At 43.2% G+C, this 18,865-nt stretch overlaps 1 protein-coding gene across 1 annotated transcript in view; it reads left to right on the forward strand.

Annotated features, from left to right (window-relative positions):
• Positions 1 to 18,865, forward strand: part of LOC117347325 (dynein heavy chain 6, axonemal-like) — a 2,502,256-nt gene that overhangs the window by 2,078,995 nt on the left and 404,396 nt on the right. Inside the window, 1 exon segment of the mRNA XM_033918113.1 lies at positions 7,925 to 8,158. Coding sequence (XP_033774004.1) covers positions 7,925 to 8,158 — 234 coding nt within the window.

Here is an 18,865-nt window from a genome sequence, read left to right on the forward strand (position 1 = left end):
TACAGATGTGGCGTGTCTTAATTGAGTGACTGTTTTAATTTTGGACCATGCTTTTCTTCAGAGCAGCTGAAATATTCTTACATGCAACACCCTCTAGCAAGCCTATAATAGCAAAGCATAACATGCAAACTGGCACAGGTAACACTACAAATCCTTTTGATAGTAAAATCTCACCAAATATAAAACCCAAAATATTACTGGAACTTTTCACAAATGTGTCATCCAGTCTAAAACAATTTAAGGGTTCCAGAAGGTCTTTTGATTTCTATCTCACTCTGTCTATCAATCAAAAATACAAAGTCTATTGATAAGTAAAATCTCACCAAGTATAAAACTCCACAATATTACTGGAACTTTTCACCAGTGTGTCATCCAGTCTAACGTACAATCAATCTAAGGGTTTTCCAAGGTCTTTTAATTTCTATCTCACTCTGTCTATACTGCACAAAGTCTTTTGAGGGGAAAATACCATCTCTCACCTTGTCTTAGGCAGCTAATAATCCTATTGCACAGTGCATACAAGGAAAAAAAAATTGAATTCTACTTACCCAAATGAAATCATCAGGAAGGACCGAGACGAGCCCCCAAAATGTAAGGATTGTTAGTGGTCCCCACAATGTATGGTTGGTGGGGTTAGATTAGAGGCGCCCTTACACACGCCAGGTCCCAGGTTCAGTTCCCTCACAGAAGATTCACCAGGAGTAGAATCCAATAAGAAACACAGCCAGACGTGATTGCATAAAGAATATATTATAGAAATAGGCTTACAGAAAAGCAATATTTATAAGCATTACAATTAAGCATTACAATTAAGTAGAGAGCAAAGCAGTTTCCCCTGCCTTACAGAGTTCAGAGGCAAAGAGACAGAGAGTCTGAAGTTCTAAGGAGAGCCAGAGAGAGAGAGAGAGAGAGAGAGAAAAAGGGGGATGGGGTGATGGTCTAAGTTTTGGGTTCCATAGATAAAGAGAAGGATAGACAGAGAGATAGACAGAGAAAGAGAGAGCTCAAGAGAAACAAGAGAGGACTAGAGTGCCAAGAGCCAAGAGAGAAGGTGATGCTGTGAGGGGCTTTTATAGTTTGGAAACTTATTCTAAAAGCTGAATGCTAGCAATAGCTATGCTGACACCTTTCTCTTGTGGTTTCTGCTTTCCTCATCTTCTTGTCATTCTCTTCCTTCCATCCAGTGTCTGCCCCTTCCAGAAAATATCTACCTCCCTCTGCCATCTCTCCTCCTGCTCTCCCCCCACCCATTAGTCTGGAATCCATCATCTTCCCTCTGTTCCCCTCATGGTCTGGCATCTCTCTCCTTCCATCTCTCCTTCTCTCCCCCCTGTGGATTTTAGCATCTCTTCTCATTTCCTCCACTTAGATCTGATGTCTGTCTCCTTCCCTATTTTCTGGCAACTCTCCTCTCTCTTCCCTTTTCTTCTCTGGTTTTCCTTCTCTATTTTCTGCTTCCATCTAAATTAAATTTTTTATTACTATTCAGTCCTCAGTTTCCCTCTTTTCACTGCGTCTACTCACAGCTTGCCACCCCTTTCCTTCACCCCTCCACTACCTCACTAACTCTATCTTCTTCCTCCCATCCAGCATATATCCCCCATCTAGCATGTGGGAAAGCAGCAGCAGTGGTGAGGAGGTGAGGGCCCTTCACCTCTTCACCGCTGCTGTTGCTTCCTCATATGCGACTGAAGCTGATGGCACAAGTTCTCCCAACTTCCATCATCTGCCTCCTTCTCCCCACTTCCATTATCTGCCCATTCTCTCTCTCCATCCCAGGCAATTCCATCACGTTATCTTGCCCCCTCAGTGAGTTGCCTGGGGTGGAGGGAGAGAGAGAAAGGGGGCAGATGATGGAAGTGGGGAGAACTTGTGCCTTCAGCATCAGGCACATGTTGGAAAGCAGCAGTAGTGGTGAAGAGGAGAGGGACTAGAAGCTATCTTCGTCTCATTCATCTCCTTGCCACCCCTGTCCCTTGGTCTTTCACATGATTTCCACAATTTCCATATCCCCTCCCTCCATTCTTGTAGCCTAGAATCTCCTCTCCATCTCTGATGGCCTGACATCTCCCTGTCCTTTTTCCTTCACTATCTTCCTATCCCATCTCTCTTCCTTCCCCCCATAATCAATTATTTCACCACCTCTCTCTTCCCTCCCCTTCAGGGTCCAAGATTGCTTCCACTCTCTTTCCTGCTGTTCTCTCCCCTGTCACCCTATGATCTAGTCCCCCTCCCACCCTTGTCCAATATTTCCCCTTCTCTCCCTCCCTCTCATTCCTGCTCCAACATACCATATTTTTTAATTCTCCCCGACTGCTCTTCATCTAGCATCTTACCATCCCCAGGCCTGCCAGCTTCAACTCATTTACTTCTCTCTCTCCCGCCACTGCCAAAAGACTCATTTAATAATAATAATAATTTTTATTTTGTATACCGCCATACCCAGGGAGTTCTAGGCGGTTCACAACAGTTAGTTGAAATACATACAATGTGGTTGAAATTGAAGAACACAGTAGCGCAATCATAAAGTCAAACTAGTTATACATTTACAATTTAAGTCAGGGAAAAGACTATATACAGTACATACGGTAAGCATATACATTGAATTTAAGAGAAGGAAACAGATACATACAAGTTATAAGGAGGGAGCAAACAAGCTTAAAGGAAAGGGAAGGGGAGCGGAGGAGTACGATAGGGAAGAGGAGGAATACGTTAAGGATTTAGTCTGTTGAAAAGTTGAGATTTGATCTGTTTTCTAAAGTTAAGATATGAAGAGGCATCAAGTATAATTTGGGCGAGCCAAGAATTTAGTTTGGCCGCTTGAAAAGCGAAGGTTCTTTTGATGAATTTTTTCAGATGGCATGATTTCAATGAGGGAAAAGCGAACAGATTTATTCTGCGGGAGCTCTTGTTATTGTAATTCAGGTTGAAGTGAGGGTAAAGATAAACCGGCGACATACCAAATATTGTTTTGTAGCAGATGCATGAGAACTTAAATAGAATTCTGGATTCGAACGGCAGCCAGTGCAACTCGTGGTAAAAAGGGGTTATGTGTTCCCATTTCTTCAAGCCAAAGATGAGACGGACGGCAGTATTCTGGACCAACCTCAACTTCCTGGTGATTTTCTTGAAGGCGCCTAAGTATATGATCTTACAGTAATCCAGAACACTCAGAATAGATAATTGGACCTACAGACGAAAAGAGGCATTATCAAAGAATTTTTTAATGGTGCGGAGTTTCCAAAGCACCGAGATACATTTCTTAAATACTAGGTCATAGTGTTTCTCCAGTGTGAGATGCTTGTCTAAAGTGACTCCTAGTGTTTTTAAGGATTGCTCAATACAGTAATCCAGCCCGTTTATATGCAGCGTAGTTTCCTTGATTTTGTCATTTGAGGCTGCAAAGAAAAATTTTAGTTTTTTCCGAGTTTAGCTTTAATCTAAATGCTGACATCCAAAGCTCAACCTGATTTAGAATGAAAGATAGAGAATTTATCAGTTCTGATGTAAAGCAGGAGAGCGGAATGACTATGGTGATGTCGTCCGCGTAGATGAAGAATTTGAGCTTTAGGCTCTGCAAGAGGTTTCCTAGGGAGGCAAGGTAGATGTTAAACAGGGTGGGGGATAGGGGGGAGCCCTGTGGGACCCCACAGGGGTTATCCCAACCGTAGGAGATAGTGTCGTCCTTAAACACCTTATAGGTTCTATTTCTCAGAAACCCTTGAAACCAATTGAGAACATGACCTGAGATTCCAATAGATGTCAAACAGTCCAGCAGAATGGTATGGTCAACCAAGTCAAACGCGCTACTCAGGTCAAGTTGCAGAATCAGAGCGCATGAGCCTTGGCTGAATAGAAGATGAAGGTAATCAAACAGAGAAGCTATAATTGTTTCAGTACTGTGACCTGACCGGAAGCCGGATTGGTTGTCGTGTAAGATATTGTGTTTTTCCAAATATGTGGTGAGTTCGGTGTTTACCACCCCTTCTGCTATTTTGGTTACTAGCGGGATATTGGCGATAGGTCTAAAGTTAGATGCCATGTGAGATGGTTCTTTTGTACTTTTTTTAATTGGTGTAATCATAATGTGACCCTGTTCCAATGGGAGCTTCCCTGAGGATAGTAGAAAGTTTACCCAGGTCAGCATCTTGGCCTTAAAATTGACTGGGGCAGATTTCATGATGTTTGGAGGGCAGGTATCCAATCTGCAGTAGGAGTTGGCATACTTATTGTAGAATTTACTAAAAATTTGCCAGTCAATGGTTGAGAATATGTTCCAGTTCAGGTTGGCTCTGGAATCGTCTGAATCTAGCAGAATGGGGTAGCACAAGTGGGGCTTGGCCGGGGTGGTTAGCGAGGATCTTAGTTTTAGTATTTTGGAGTTGAAAAAATCAGCCATGCTGTTTGCGGTCAGAGTAGGTTCTTCGGGAGTGTCAATAAATGTTTCTATATTGTATAGATCATTTACCAGCTTTAAAAGGCTGCTACTATTGGTAGAAATGTCTCCGATTTTGTGGCCATAGAAGTTTTTGCGTTTTTCTTTGGACCGATTTTTGTAGTTTTTTAGTATTAGTCTCCAGGCAACTCTGTGCTCTTGCTCTCCTGATTTTAACCATAGTCTTTCTGATTTTCTTAAATCTCTCTTTATCATCAGTAGCTCTGTATCAAACCATCCCTCTAGGTTTCTAAGTCTCTTTCTGTGGGTTTTAAAGGGAGCCATTTTATTTAGTGCTATCATTAATCCAGGAGTTCATAAATTGATCGGTTTCTTCATTTTGTTCTGATACGATCTCATAGTGAGAACAGAATTCTACAGGATTTATCTTACCTCTGCTAGTGTGGAATTTTTTGTTTCTTGGTTTAGGGATATTGTTTGTTGATTTAGTAGTTTTTAATTGGCAATCAAGTTCAAAGTTGCAGAGTCTGTGATCCGACCATAGTGAGTCGGTCCAGTAATCTTGTTTCCAGTAGATTTTGGGATTGGGTAGTTCTCTAGTAAAGAAAGTAACTAAATCTAGCTGATGGCCCCTTTGGTGGGTTTTAACTGGAGGAGGTTTGAAGTAACCTAAAGAAGAGCTGAGTGACCAAAATTCTGTGGTTTCTGATTGGTCTATTTTCTCAAGGTGAATATTGATATCTCCACATAATAAGTTGTTAGGGCTTGATAGAGAATTAGGTAGTAAAAATTCAGAGAAGTCCTCCTTGGCTAAATTCCATTTTTTTGGTGGAACGTAGAAAAGTATTGTTGTTAGAGCAGCCGCTAGGGATTTGGATGATAATGAGAGTGAAAGAATTTCCAGGTTGGAAGTGGAATTTGAACTTAGAATAGAGCAGTTTAGGTGGTCTCTAAAGATTATTGCTAGACTTCCCCCCCCCCTTCCCCAAGTTCTAGCTAATGATAGAATCTTGAAGCCTGGGGGAAGGCAGTCTTGGATGATAATATTGTTATCAGATAGTAGCCATGTTTCTGTAAATAGAACAAAGTCAGGGTTAATTTCTATCAACCAGTCCATAATCAGTATGGACTTGTTCCTCATGGATCTTATATTTAAGTAGAAGCCATGTAGGTTCTGGTAGTTGGCTGGATCGATTGGATAAAAATGGGAATAGGTTAGTTTCTTTAATGATCGTTGTTTCTTTATGTATGGCTTAGCTGGTCTGCGTAGAGGTGGTAGAGTTGGTATTGGGAAAGGGCCTGCCTCCGTGTAATAATATAATATACGGTGTGAGATTGTAGAGGTTTTAGTCTTGATTGCATGGAATGTGCAGTGAAGGACTGGGATTGGGGCGGGGTTGAGTGAGTTGATTAGGCAGATTCTGAAGCTAATCAAGTAGCATAAGAATAGTAGTAAGCACAGTCGAGAATTAGGGTGGGCCATGATGCAGATCTTTCAGTAAGAGGAATGGGTTATGGACAAAGTTGTTAGATAACTTAACTGATTTGGTCTGAGATTGTCTAAGGTAGTCTTTGGAAATATTGCTTAGATGCTAAACTATGGTAGTATCATATCGTTCGTGGATTCATAGATAGCAGCAGTTTAAGCTATCTAACCAGTCTAGTCATGAAGTCAGGACAAAATAGGAGTGACAAAACAATCTAACAAAGAAGGAAAGGATGAGGATTCTTATCGGCTAAAGGTCTGGTCTGTGTGGTCCTGTACGGTTGATAGAGGCGTCCACAGGATGATTCAGGGTGGTAGAGAGGGTGATGGACTCTTCGGGGGCGGTGAGCGTTCCCACGCCCGGTCAGTGCTGCATGGTTGGTGGTGGGCGGAAGGCTTCTCAGAAAGCTTCTCTGCAGTCGCTTCACAAAGGCGCGTACTAAGGCGCGTGCGCCTTTGTCGTGCGCCTTCTTCGGCGCACCGAACGGCCACGTTGGGGCTCAATCTTTTGTAGTCGGGTCTCCTGCTGGTTTGGGAGAGGGCGGAGCAGTGCTCCCACGCTACTCTCCCCTCGAGCGGCCTCAAAAACCTCGGCAGCCCACAGGAACCGGTGCAGGGGGCCAAGGCAAATACTGCTCTCTCTCTCTCTCCTGCCACTGCCGAAGCCTGTAAATAAATTTAACACATGCTGCAGGGCTCAAACAGTGCGTGTGCGGCTGACAGTTTCCTTCCTCCTTCCTCCCCCTCATGACGTAACTTCCCATTTCGTCATGCATCATGCGCACTGTTAGACACCCCACAGTGTGTGTTACATTTGTTTATAGGCTTCAGCAGCGGAAGGCGAGAGAGAGAACAAGCAGTCGCAGGCCCTGTTTCTGTCAATGGGGGGTCTAGAGTTGACGATCGAGAGGGGGGTTCGGTGTTGACGATCGAGGGGGGGGCCCGGTGTTGACGATCAATGCTGGGTGGGGGGCCTGTCGGCGTTTAAAAAAAAAATTTTTTAGTGTTCTCCTTCAGCAGGCCCCCCTGACCATTTTGGGCCCTAGGTTAATCTGGTTTGGGCCTATTGGTTAATCTGGCCATGGTCCTAACCCTTCCTTTCTGGGTAGAAGTTCCGGAGACACATCCTCAGTGTGAAAGGATGTTGCATCCCCTGGTGGGCAGGTCCTGGCTACATGATTACTTCCTACTTCAGGATGATGTTTACCTTTAAGAAGACCTCCATATTTAATTCAAAAGAGAACAAAAATCATTTTTATACAGTAACCTTTAGCAGTGTTCATAGCTCTAGGCCAGCAAATTGCTTTAGTTGTTACAGAAGGGCAACAATATATTGGCAAAAAGCATTTTTATACCTGTTTCTGGATTACCATTGTAATGACTAGATTGCATAAGAGACAATTTAAAAGATCGTAAATTTTGTGATAACTGGGCTCCATTAGATTCCAGTGATTAACTTGTAATTTTCTGTAATGTGCACTATTTGAGCAGAATTAGAAAAGGTTCAAAGAAGAGCAACCAAAATGATCAAGAGGATAGAACTCCTCATTTGAGGAAAGGCTAAAGATGTTAGGGCTTTTCATCTTAGAAAAGATACAGCCGAGGAGGGATAGAATTGAGGTCTACAGAATCCTGAGTGATGTAGAACGGGTTAAACTGAATTGATTTTTTCAGTTTAAAAAAGTACAAAGACTAGGGGACACTTAATGAAATTACATTGGAATACTTTTAAAATACATAGGAGGAAATATTTTTTTACTCAAAGGAATGTTGCTACTATTTGGGTTTCTTTCAGGTACTTAAAACCTAGATTGGCTACTTTTGGAAGGAGAATACTAGGCTAGATGGACCATTGGTCTGAACCAGTATGGCAATTTTTATGTTCTTATGTTAATACAAAATAAATAAAACAAAACAAAAATCCCCTAAATTGTTTTGCCTAAACACAAAAAATAGAACACTTTAAAAGCATAAGTAAATATTTATTTATATGCTATTAGGGATGTTAATTGTACACTTACATATACCTTTTGTTTCTGCAGATATTTAATGCAACAATTGATACTTCTGAAAAAAGTGAAGATCTAAACCTGCGTCTGGCAATACTGCTTAGTCAAACAATTTTGACAGCTTATACTAATGTATCACGAGGCCTTTTTGAACATCATAAACTTATATATAGTTTTATGCTTTGTGTGGAAATCATGCGGCAGAAAGATGAAATCACTGAATCAGAATGGAATTTTTTTCTCAGAGGTGCAGCGGGCTTAGATAAGGTATACTTTGAATTTTCTAATGAAAAGCAACACATTATTTAAATGTACAATGATAATTTTCTGAACTTTGTAGCTATTATCTGCATAGATTATTTGAATGCTCTCCTCTCTCAGTTTGGCTAAAAAAATTTGCAGGCCTGTGTCTACAAATGTTTCCTGGGATTCATATGGTAATAGTCTAAAGGTGCGTTACTGTATTTATTTATTGAGATTTATTAACCACTTTTATGATGAGATTCACCAATGTTAATAGCATGACAGTAGTTAAAAAAAAACCCCCCAAATATAAACATAAATACAATGAATGGGATAAACTCAACATCAGCAAATTGAAAATAGGACTACTGTGAAATAGTTCCAAAAAATATACTGAAATTCAAATAAGAGAGAGAAAGACAATGTCAGCATAATATTTACGAAACACATCAGAACATTCAAATAACATAGATATAGTGTGAATGCTTTCTACAATGCAGCTTATCATATAGCCAAGAGGGCAAGTGCAGATATTAGATGGAGACATGATGGGTGGTACAGAGTTTGTTGCTATAAACCAGGGGTCCCCAAAGTCCTTCCTTGAGGGCTGAATCCAGTTGGGTTTTCAGGATTTCCCCAATGAATATGCATTGAAAACAGTGCATGCACATAGATCTCATGCATATTCATTGGGGAAATCCTGAAAACCAGACTGGATTCGGCCTTCAAGGAGGGACTTTGGGGACCCCTGCTATAAATCAATGGGAGGCTAAACTCAAGCCAAATTGTTTATACAGTTAAACAAGATATAAGGAACTGATTTATAGCATGTGTAGTAAGCTAGTCCTGATGTAGAATGAGTGTATACTAGTAAAGTGTATGTTATATTCTCAATAAATGAGTCTCTAAAAATAAAAAAAAAGATTGCATAGGTTTGCAATGTGCCTACATTTAGCCACAATTAAGGGAGGCGAGTTCAAAAAATAATACATATTTAGTTTCAAAGTTACCCACAGAACAAGCTGCTGCAAAAGTTTGTACTTGCAAATTTCAAAGTGAATCATATAATATGACAGGGACCCTGCACTGTGTCCCTCTAACCCAGGTCACATGACAATCAGTTCACCAGTCCTACCCCTGAGCCCTTTCAGAAAGGCAGAAGAAAATAGCCAATACTTGGACTTTTAATATTGTGCCTTTAAGAAGCCTCAGCAGAGAACCTCAGCTTAGAGGTAGAGGCTCCTTTAAGAATCTGCCAGTTGCTCCTAGGGGAGTGGAGCAAGCTAATGCAGAGCCCTTTTCCTCAGCTGAGCTAGAGCAGGAGGGGAGGAGGAACAGGAACAGGGTGGAGCTGGAAAGAAGTCATGAGAGCAGAGCAGCAAAGCAGCTTGTATCCACTCCAGTGACTGGGAAATGTATGAGATGGAGAATGACATGGAGACAAATTTTTCCCCGTCCCTGCAGGAACTAAATTTTCCCGTCCCATCCCTGTGAGTTTTGATGCGGTCCCTGTCCCTGCCCCTGCCCCATTCTTGTAAGCTCTGCCTTAATCGCACAAGCCTTGAACACTTATGATTTTAAAGTGTTTGAGGCTTGTGCAGATGAGGTCAGAGCATGCAGGAATGGGGCAGGGACAGGAAAATAACATCGGGATGGGATGGGAAAATGAGTTCCAGAGGGGCTGGGGAAAAATTTGTCTCTGTTTCATTCTACTCTGAGGCAGATATTCCTGAATAAATTTTGAAAGAAAACCAGGACCAGGATCCAGAAATGGAGTGGAAACATGCTGTTTCATCAGAGCTCTACATGGACAAGGAGAGCATGGACTGTTTGAACTGTCGTTTTTGCTGCTGCAGAGTTTTTCTTCTCTATTTTCCCTGTTACACAGGGGACCAGGAGGGGGGGGGGGGGGGGGGTTGGACTCTGTTTGAGTTATGTGGGTGGAGCACCTGGAACTGAATGTTTGGAGTTGAGGCAGTAACATTCTGCCTACGTCAGAAACCAGTGTGTTTGGATTTCTTTATTGTCTGGAACCCTTTTTTGGCTACTCTGTTACTTGACAGTTAGAATTGCTGACAAATGTAAATGTACCACAATCTGGTGAATTTAAGGGATGTAGCTTTACTATTGGCATGTCTGTTGTATTGTAGTATTTGGGAGGGAGGAATTGCCTGGTAATCGTGGCTTATTACTAGCCCAGTTAAACCAGAGCCTGAAAAGCCAAGGAAGAGTGTTGGAAAGCAAAGTGTATTTCTGAGGCTGGATTGAAAGGCATATGCCCTAATAGGGGGTTTTCTTTTTTCCTGAGCAAGTGTCTCAGGTGGGCCTATTAACTATTGAATGGCTGGAGGTTTTTTTTAATGAACCTTTTGTTTTCTTGTGCCCATGTTTTAATTAGGGGCATGACTGATCTGTTTGCCACCGCCTTGTGATTTACCAAAGAGGAGGTTATGTTGGAAAGTTTTCTTTTGCATACATTTGGCCATCTGACATTGATTTAATAGCAGATCTTTGCTTCAGTTATTAAAGTGAAACTACCTGAGAGTGAAGACTGGTGATTTATACACAGATAGAAAAGCTGTTAATATTATATATAGCCTCTGAAGTATTACTTAAACAATGGGCATGATAGTCACTGTTCCTTAGGGCTAAGGTAACACACCCATCCATCTAGATAGGGTACCCTGGCAGGTTACCACGTGACCAGCTAAGCATCCCCTGTCACATATTTAGTTGTGTTACATCGTGAGATTCACTGCCTCCGTGTGACCTTGTGTTTTTAAGTTGTTTTTTTTTTTTTGTGGCAACTGGACTATGGGAGTATTAACAGCTCTGTGCAACTTTTGTGTTTGAACTACTGGAGCCTTAAAGGTGAATGACTGAGAGGACCAGTGCCCAGGAGGTGGTGTTGTGGTGGAGCCAGGAAGCATGTCCTGAGGGAAATGACCAGACCAGGTCATCAACTGGCAATACAACATAAGTAATGCCTCTGCTGGGTCAGACCAGAGGTCCATCATGCCCAGCAGTCCGCTCACGCGGCGGCCCATCAGGTCCAGGACCTGTATAGTAATCCTCTATCTATACCCTTCTATTCCCTTTTCCTTCAGGAAATCATCCAATCCCTTCTTGAACCCCAAAACCGTACTCTGTCCTATTATGCCCTCTGGAAGCACATTCCAGGTGTCCACCACCCTCTCGGTGAAGAACTTACTAGCATTGGTTCTTGTAATTTTCGAAAGTTTGATGAATCTGTCCCTCTCTACTCTATGCCTTTCATGATCTTGTAAGTCTCTATCATATCCCCTCTAAGTCTCCTCTTCTCCAGGGAAAAGAGACCCAGTTTCTCCAATCTCTCAGCATTTGAAAGGTTTTCCATACCTTTTATCAAGTGTGTCGCTCTCTTCTGAACCCTCTCGAGTATCGCCATATCCTTCTTTAGGTACGGCGACCAATATTGGACGCAGTACTCCAGATGCGGGCGCACTATCGCCAATACAACGGCAGGATAACTTCTTTCGTTCTGGTTGTAATACCCTTCTTGATTATACCTAGCATTCTATTCGCTTTCTTAGTGGCCAGCTTCATTGTCTTGTCCACTATTACCCCCAAGTCCCTTTCTTGGGTACTCTCACTCAATGACAGCCCTCCCATCGTGTAGCTGTACCTTGGGTTTCCGTTTCCTACATGCAAGACATTACATTTCTCTACATTCATCTTCATCTGCCATCTCATCGCCCACTCTCCTAGTTTGTTCAGGTCCCTTTGTAAATCTTCGCAGTCTTCTATAGTCCTAGCCCCATTAAATAGTTTGGTGTCATCTGCAAATTTTATTACTTCGCACTTCGTCCCTGTTTCTAGATCATTTATAAATACATTGAATAGCAGTGGTCCAAGCACCGACCCCTGCGGAACACCACTCGTGACCCTCCTCCAGTCCGAGTAGTGGCCCTTCACTCCTACCCTCTGCTTCCTACCTGCCAACCAATTCTTGATCCATCTGTGTACGTCTCCTTCCATCCCATGGCTCTTCAGTTTCCGAAGCAGGCGTTCATGGGGTACCTTGTCAAAGGCTTGTTGGAAGTCTAAGTATATGATGTCTATGGGGTCCCCTTTGTCCATCCGTTTGTTAATTCCTTCGAAGAAGTGCATTAAGTTCGTCAGGCACGATCTTCCCTTGCAGAAGCCATGTTGGCTTGTTATCATAAGTTTATTCCTTTCTAGATGCTCCTCGATGCTATCTTTTATCAGTGCTTCCGCCATTTTCCTCAGAATCAAAGTCAGACTTACCGGTCTGTAGTTCCCCGCGTTACCTCTTGATCCCTTTTTAAAGATGGGCGTAACATTGGCTATCTTCCAATTCTCCAGGATCACGCCTGGGATAGATTACAGACTTGCTGAAGTTGTTCCGCTATTTCCTCCTTTAGTTCTTTCCGTACCCTAGGGTGGATTCCGTCCGGGCCCGGTGATTTGTCAGTTTTTAATTTTTCTGTGTACATCTTCGAGGCTTGCTTCCATGGATGTTAATTTTTCTGCTTGGTCTCCTTTGAAGATTTGGTATATTAGATGTGTCCTCTTTTGTAAATATTGATAAAAAGAACATGTTCAGTCTTTCTGCCACTTCTTTCTCCTCCTTCATCACTCCCTTCCTATCTCCGTCATCCAGTAGTCCTACCTCCTCCCTAGCCAGCTGCTTCCCTTTAACATAGCTGAAGAACGATTTGAAATTTCGTGCTTCCCTGGCTAGCCTCTCTTCATATTCTCTTTTTGCTTTTCTAACCACGAGGTGACATTCTTTTTGACACTTCCTGTGTTCTTTCCAGTTCTCCTCAGTTTTGCCCTTTTTCCATTTCTTGAAAGAATTCTTTTTATCACCTATCGCATTCTTCGCTTCTTTATTTATCCACGTTGGGTCTTTTGTTTGGCTCTTTTTGTGCCCTTTTCTAAATCTGGGGATATACAGATTTTGCGCCTCGCTCACCATGCCAGTTGGAAGGCTCAGGAAGTCTCTCAGCACCCGTTTTTCTGTTAGTTTCTGTTTATTTCTTGTTTTTCGTTTGAATCTCACTTTGGCCACATCGCTGGACCCAGTAGCAGGCAGGGAGGCTTGCCGGCGTGGGAGCGCTCTCCGCCCCTCCCCCCTCCCGACGGGACTGCACAGGGCCAACATCGCTGAACCCAGGAGCAGGCAGGGAGGCTTGCCGGTGTGGGAGCGCACTCCGCCCCTCCCCCCACCCGACGAGATTACACTGAGCCAGTTGGAAGGCTCAGGAAGTCTCTCAGCACCCGTTTTTCTGTTAGTTTCTGTTTATTTCTTGTTTTTCGTTTGAATCTCACTTTGGCCACATCGCTGGACCCAGGAGCAGGCAGGGAGGCTTGCCGGCGTGGGAGCGCTCTCCGCCCCTCCCCCCTCCCGATGGGACTGCACAGGACCAGCCATTTCTTCGTAAACCAGCCCTAGAGAGCCACACGAGCACCACGCTGCCCCTTCCCCGAACCAGCAGGGTTGTTGAATAGACCACCGCATCAACGGCGCGCCGCCGTTCAGCACGCGGCTAAGGTGCACGGCAAAGGCGCGTGTGCCTTAGCACGCGCCTTTGTGAAGCGTCCTGGTGAAGTGCCCTGGAGAAGCGTCCTCATCTACTACAGACTGTCAGCTAAGTTTCCCTCTTTAAGGCCAAATTATAATTGCCAGTTCTTCCATACATTTATAACTGTTAGATGCCTAATTAAACGCTAGTAGCATAAACAACCATTAGAGACATAATTAACTGTCAGAGGCAAGCCTAACTGTTAAGCTGCATGAATAGTTGCTATATACACGCGCAATTGTTAGTCGCTTGAACTAGGGTTGGAGTCAAGGGCCAATACTCAGATTGGCAATGGGTCACGAGCGGAGTTCCGCAGGGGTCAGTGCTGGGACCTCTACTGTTCAATATATTTATTAACGATCTGGAGACAGGGACAAAATGTGAGGTTATCAAATTTGCTGATGACACCAAACTCTGCAGCAGGGTTAGAAACACAGAAGACTCTGAAGACCTGCAAAGGGACCTAACGAGACTGGAAGACTGGGCAAAAAAGTGGCAAATGAGTTTTAACGTAGAGAAATGCAAGGTCATGCATGTAGGGAAAAAGAACCCGATGTTCAACTACAAAATGGGGGGAACACTGCTAGGGGTGAGTAACCTGGAAAGGGACCTGAGGGTGATGGTCGACACATCACTGAAACCATCGGCGCAATGTGCGACAGCTTCAAAGAAAGCAAACAGAATGCTGGGCATCATCAAAAAGGGTATCACAACCCGGACGAAGGAAGTCATCATGCCGCTGTATCGCGCAATGGTGCGCCCGCACCTGGAGTACTGTGTTCAATACTGGTCGCCGTATCTCAAGAAGGACATGGCGGTACTCGAGGGAGTGCAGAGGAGGGCGACTAAGCTGATAAAAGGTATGGAAAATTTTCCTTACGCTGACAGGTTAAAAATGCTGGGGCTGTTCTCCCTGGAGAAGAGGAGACTTAGAGGGGACATGATAGAAACCTTCAAAATCCTTAAGGGCATAGAGAGAGTGAATAAGGACAGATTCTTCAAACTGTGGGGAGCCACAAGCACTAGGGGTCACTCGGAGAAATTGAAAGGAGACAGGTTTAGAACAAATGCTAGAAAATTATTTTTTACACAGAGAGTGGTGGATACATGGAACGCGCTTCCGGAGGAAGTGATAGGCCAGAACTCTGTACAGGGGTTCAAGAAGGGTTTGGATAGGTTCCTGGAGGATAAAGGGATAGAGGGGTACAGATAGAACTTGAGGTAGGTTATAGAAGTGGTCAGAAACCACTTCACAGGTCGCAGACCTGATGGGCCGCCGCGGAAGCGGACCGCTGGGCGAGATGGACCTCGGTCTGACCCAGTGGAGGCAACTTCTTATGTTCTTATGACTCCCTATAGGCCCTCCTAAAGATCCGCCTAGCAACCAAGTATAATTGTTAGATACACATATCCTCCATCTGTTAACCACATGAATAACTGTTAGCCACATTTTTAACTATCAGAGACTGTTAATTGCATGTACAACTGTTAATTGCATGTACAACTGTTAACTGCATGAACAACTATTAGTCGCATGTATAACTATTAGGCACAAAGTAACTGTTAAGCGCATATATAATTGTTAGATGCATGTACAACAAGTTAGTTGCATATGTTAGTCGAATGTATTAGTAGCATCTGATCAACCACAAGAGTCAACTGCAAGTGACACATTAATCAGTCGCAGGAATATCTATTAGAAACATGCCCAATTATTAGTCGCTACTACCTAGACCTCCTAAGAACTAATCCCACCTGGATCAGCCAGCCAGGTCTCCTTGAGCACCTTCCTCTCCCAGGTCACAAAAAAAAAAAAATTCTAGGGAAACAAAACCTTCCCCTGCCTTAGGACTTCAGGAATACTCAATCTACCTCCCAATCATGAATCTCCTACTAATCCTACTGATCTACCTAATAAGCGGTAACATCAAAGACGTTCACTCTCTCTACCCTCAATTACAATCCATCCACCTACCCCCCTATCTATCCTTCCCCTACATCACCAACCTGCAAGAAGACACTACAAATCATATTAATGTAATCTCATATAAAAAAAGACACCACCATACCCTGAAAAAAAGAACAAGGGAAATAAAAACCATCAAAACCACTAACTCAACAGTAAATGCTGCAACCACCTCCATCCCATGTGCATATCTTAATACCAGATCTGTTAGAAACAAGGCATTCTTCATAAATGACTGGATCACCAGCAAACAAATAACCTGCCTCTTTCTAACTGAAACTTGGTTACTATCTGAAGATGATCCTATTATATCTGATCTTCTACCAAACAATTTCAAAATCCTTACGTTAAACCGCACAGGAAAAAAAGGAGGAGGATTAGCCATAATCCTTAAAGAAGGATTCGAGTTTGAACTTCTAGATTCTAAAATGACCGACAACCTAGAAATCCTAGCCTGTAAAATCAATAATACTCAGCTAGAAGAATCCTTATCCAGCATACTATTCTACATCCCGCCTAAAAGCTGGCCCAAAGCCAAAGAAGACTTCTGCGAATTCGTCCTGCACAATTCTATCAGCCCCAACTACAACATCATCACAGGGGACATAAATTTACACCTAGACGAAGAGAACAACACAGACGCAATAGAGCTTAAAAACTTCCTAACTCTACTCAACTACAACATCTCCGTACCCACACAAACTCATGAAAAAGGCCATCATTTAGACCTAATTGCCATGTCCACAAAGGAAAACCTTGACCCAATCATCTCTCTGACTTAAGGCACCTGGCATCACGACATCTGGTCCGACCACTTCACCTATTATTTTAAGCTGATCTGGTCATACCGAAAATCTAAAACACGTCTGATGATAAAAAAAAGAACATCAAACAAGAGGTTATATTAATCCAGAAGAATACTGGTCAGAATACAAACCGCATACAGTAATAGAGGAAGGAATAGACTTCTGGGACCATTGGAATACAACCAGTACTTCCATCCTAGATAAAATTGCCCCCATACATAAAAGCAAAAGCAACGCAAACAAATACAACAAATGGTTCGACACCGAACTATTAAAAACAAAACAAACAGCTAGGCGACTAGAAAGGATTTGGAATAAAACAGGAGAACTGACAGACCGCAACAAATGGAGAGCCTACATAAAAACCTACAAACAACTGATAAAAGACAAATGCAAAGCGTTCTACTCCACCAAAATTATCTTATCATGCAAAGGTTCACAAGGAATCAATACAAAAGAGTTATTCAACATAGTCACAAACCTATTTGACACCACCCTCTATACCACACCTGAGCACAACACGAAGTTACCCACCGCGAAGGACCTAGCTCTATATTTTGATTCCAGAATTAAAAACCTAAAAAATAACTGTATAAGCAATAACGATGTAACAATCATCCCCAGCAACTACCAAATAGCTAACTCACATGACAATGAAATACCTACAGACATGATCTGGAGTTCCTTTCTAGATCCAGAATGGAATACCTACACCAAACTCTACAACAAATACTCTAAATCTCACTGCATCCTAGATACGTGCCCTCCGGAGATTATGAAAGCAGCACCACCAGAATTCAAAATATCACTATTACACTACCTAACCCACAACCTAAAAAATGGGACTTTCCTCACTAACAACGGCCACATAATAATAACCCCCATCCCAAAAAATAGAAAAGAATCCTCAGCGCTAATAACAAACTACAGACCAATAGCATCTATCCCATTCATTGTAAAAATCATGGAAGGACTAGTACACACCCAACTAATGGACTACCTTAATCAATTTTCTCTCCTGCATGAAACTCAATCCGGCTTTAGAACCCTATTCAGTACGAAGACAGTAATCGCTGCCATCCTAGACTATCTGCGCCTATTATTTAGTAAGGGCCTCAAAGCCCTGATCATGCAATTCGACATGAGCTCTGCATTCGACTTGTTAGACCATGAGAAAATGATGCAATGCTTAGACGCTATTGGTATCAGAGCTGAGGTACTAAACTGGTTTTGTGGCTTCCTCACATCCCGTTCTTACCAGGTACGCTTTAACAACGAACACTCCGACACCTGGAGCAACTCATCCGGAGTGCCAGATCAGATTGGAGGGGTGGGGGTGGTTGCCGGGGCAGGAGGGGTTGGGCTCCCCTCCTCTCCTATCTGATCGGGAGAGTGGGGGGTCGCAAAGGCAGGAAGGGGACTCCCTCCTGCCCGGAGCAGATCAGGGGGTTGCATCTCAGCAGGAGAGATTGGCTATCTCTCCTGCCACAATGGTGATCCACGACCCCCCGAACCGCAGCACTTCAGGGGGAGGATCGCGGCAGGGGAGATGAGGCATCTCTCCTGCTGCGATCGTTGCGATGGGGGGTGGGCAGGTTGCCGGGGCTGCTGAACTGATCATGGCAGCTGCGATCAGCTCAGTGGCCTCTTTTTGGCACTTCTACCTGTTTTGACTTGGTCTAAGTCAAAATGTATAAGTGCCGACTAGGCAACCTGTTCAAACTTTTGGTTATACCTGCCATACAACTAAATCTAGGTCAGCCTACCTCCCGCCTCTTTCCCCTCCTCTAAAAAATGCCTCTTTTCACATCTGCCCTGACCTCCCTAAAAAAAAAAGCATAATATAAATGATAGTTAATTAAAATTTTCTCTGCATTGTGTAGTTTAATTATGTATCATTAATAAGATTATATTGTGTGTATATTGTGGTATTCAACCTATGCCTGCTAGGTCTGTCCCTAGAACCTGATTCACCTGAAATAGCACACTTTAAAACCAAAGCAGACAATTTTGAGTATGTTCCATCCTTGTCCTCTAGGGGGGAGCAGGAGAGTAGATCTGCTTGTTCCACACCACACACACAACTCTAGCTTTGTTCCCAGTAGTCACGTGCAAGCTGAGACTAGAACCATCAGGAAAGCCTTGGCACCTGTGGGTTTGGGCATTGCTGCAGGCTTTTACATCAGAAAGCAGAACATCTAGAGAGGAGGAGGGAGGAGCGAGGAAAAGCAAAGAAGGCAGGAGTGCTCAGGGCTGAGAGTTCTGGATGGCAAGGAGCAGCCAGACTGCATGGACCTGGTAGAGGCTGGATCAGAGCAGCTGGAGCCTAGAAACCAGGATGTACAAGCCTTGGAGTTGGAGCCATACCATG

Source organism: Geotrypetes seraphini, chromosome 1 (assembly GCF_902459505.1).
Source record: "Geotrypetes seraphini chromosome 1, aGeoSer1.1, whole genome shotgun sequence".
Classification (NCBI taxonomy): domain Eukaryota; kingdom Metazoa; phylum Chordata; class Amphibia; order Gymnophiona; family Dermophiidae; genus Geotrypetes; species Geotrypetes seraphini.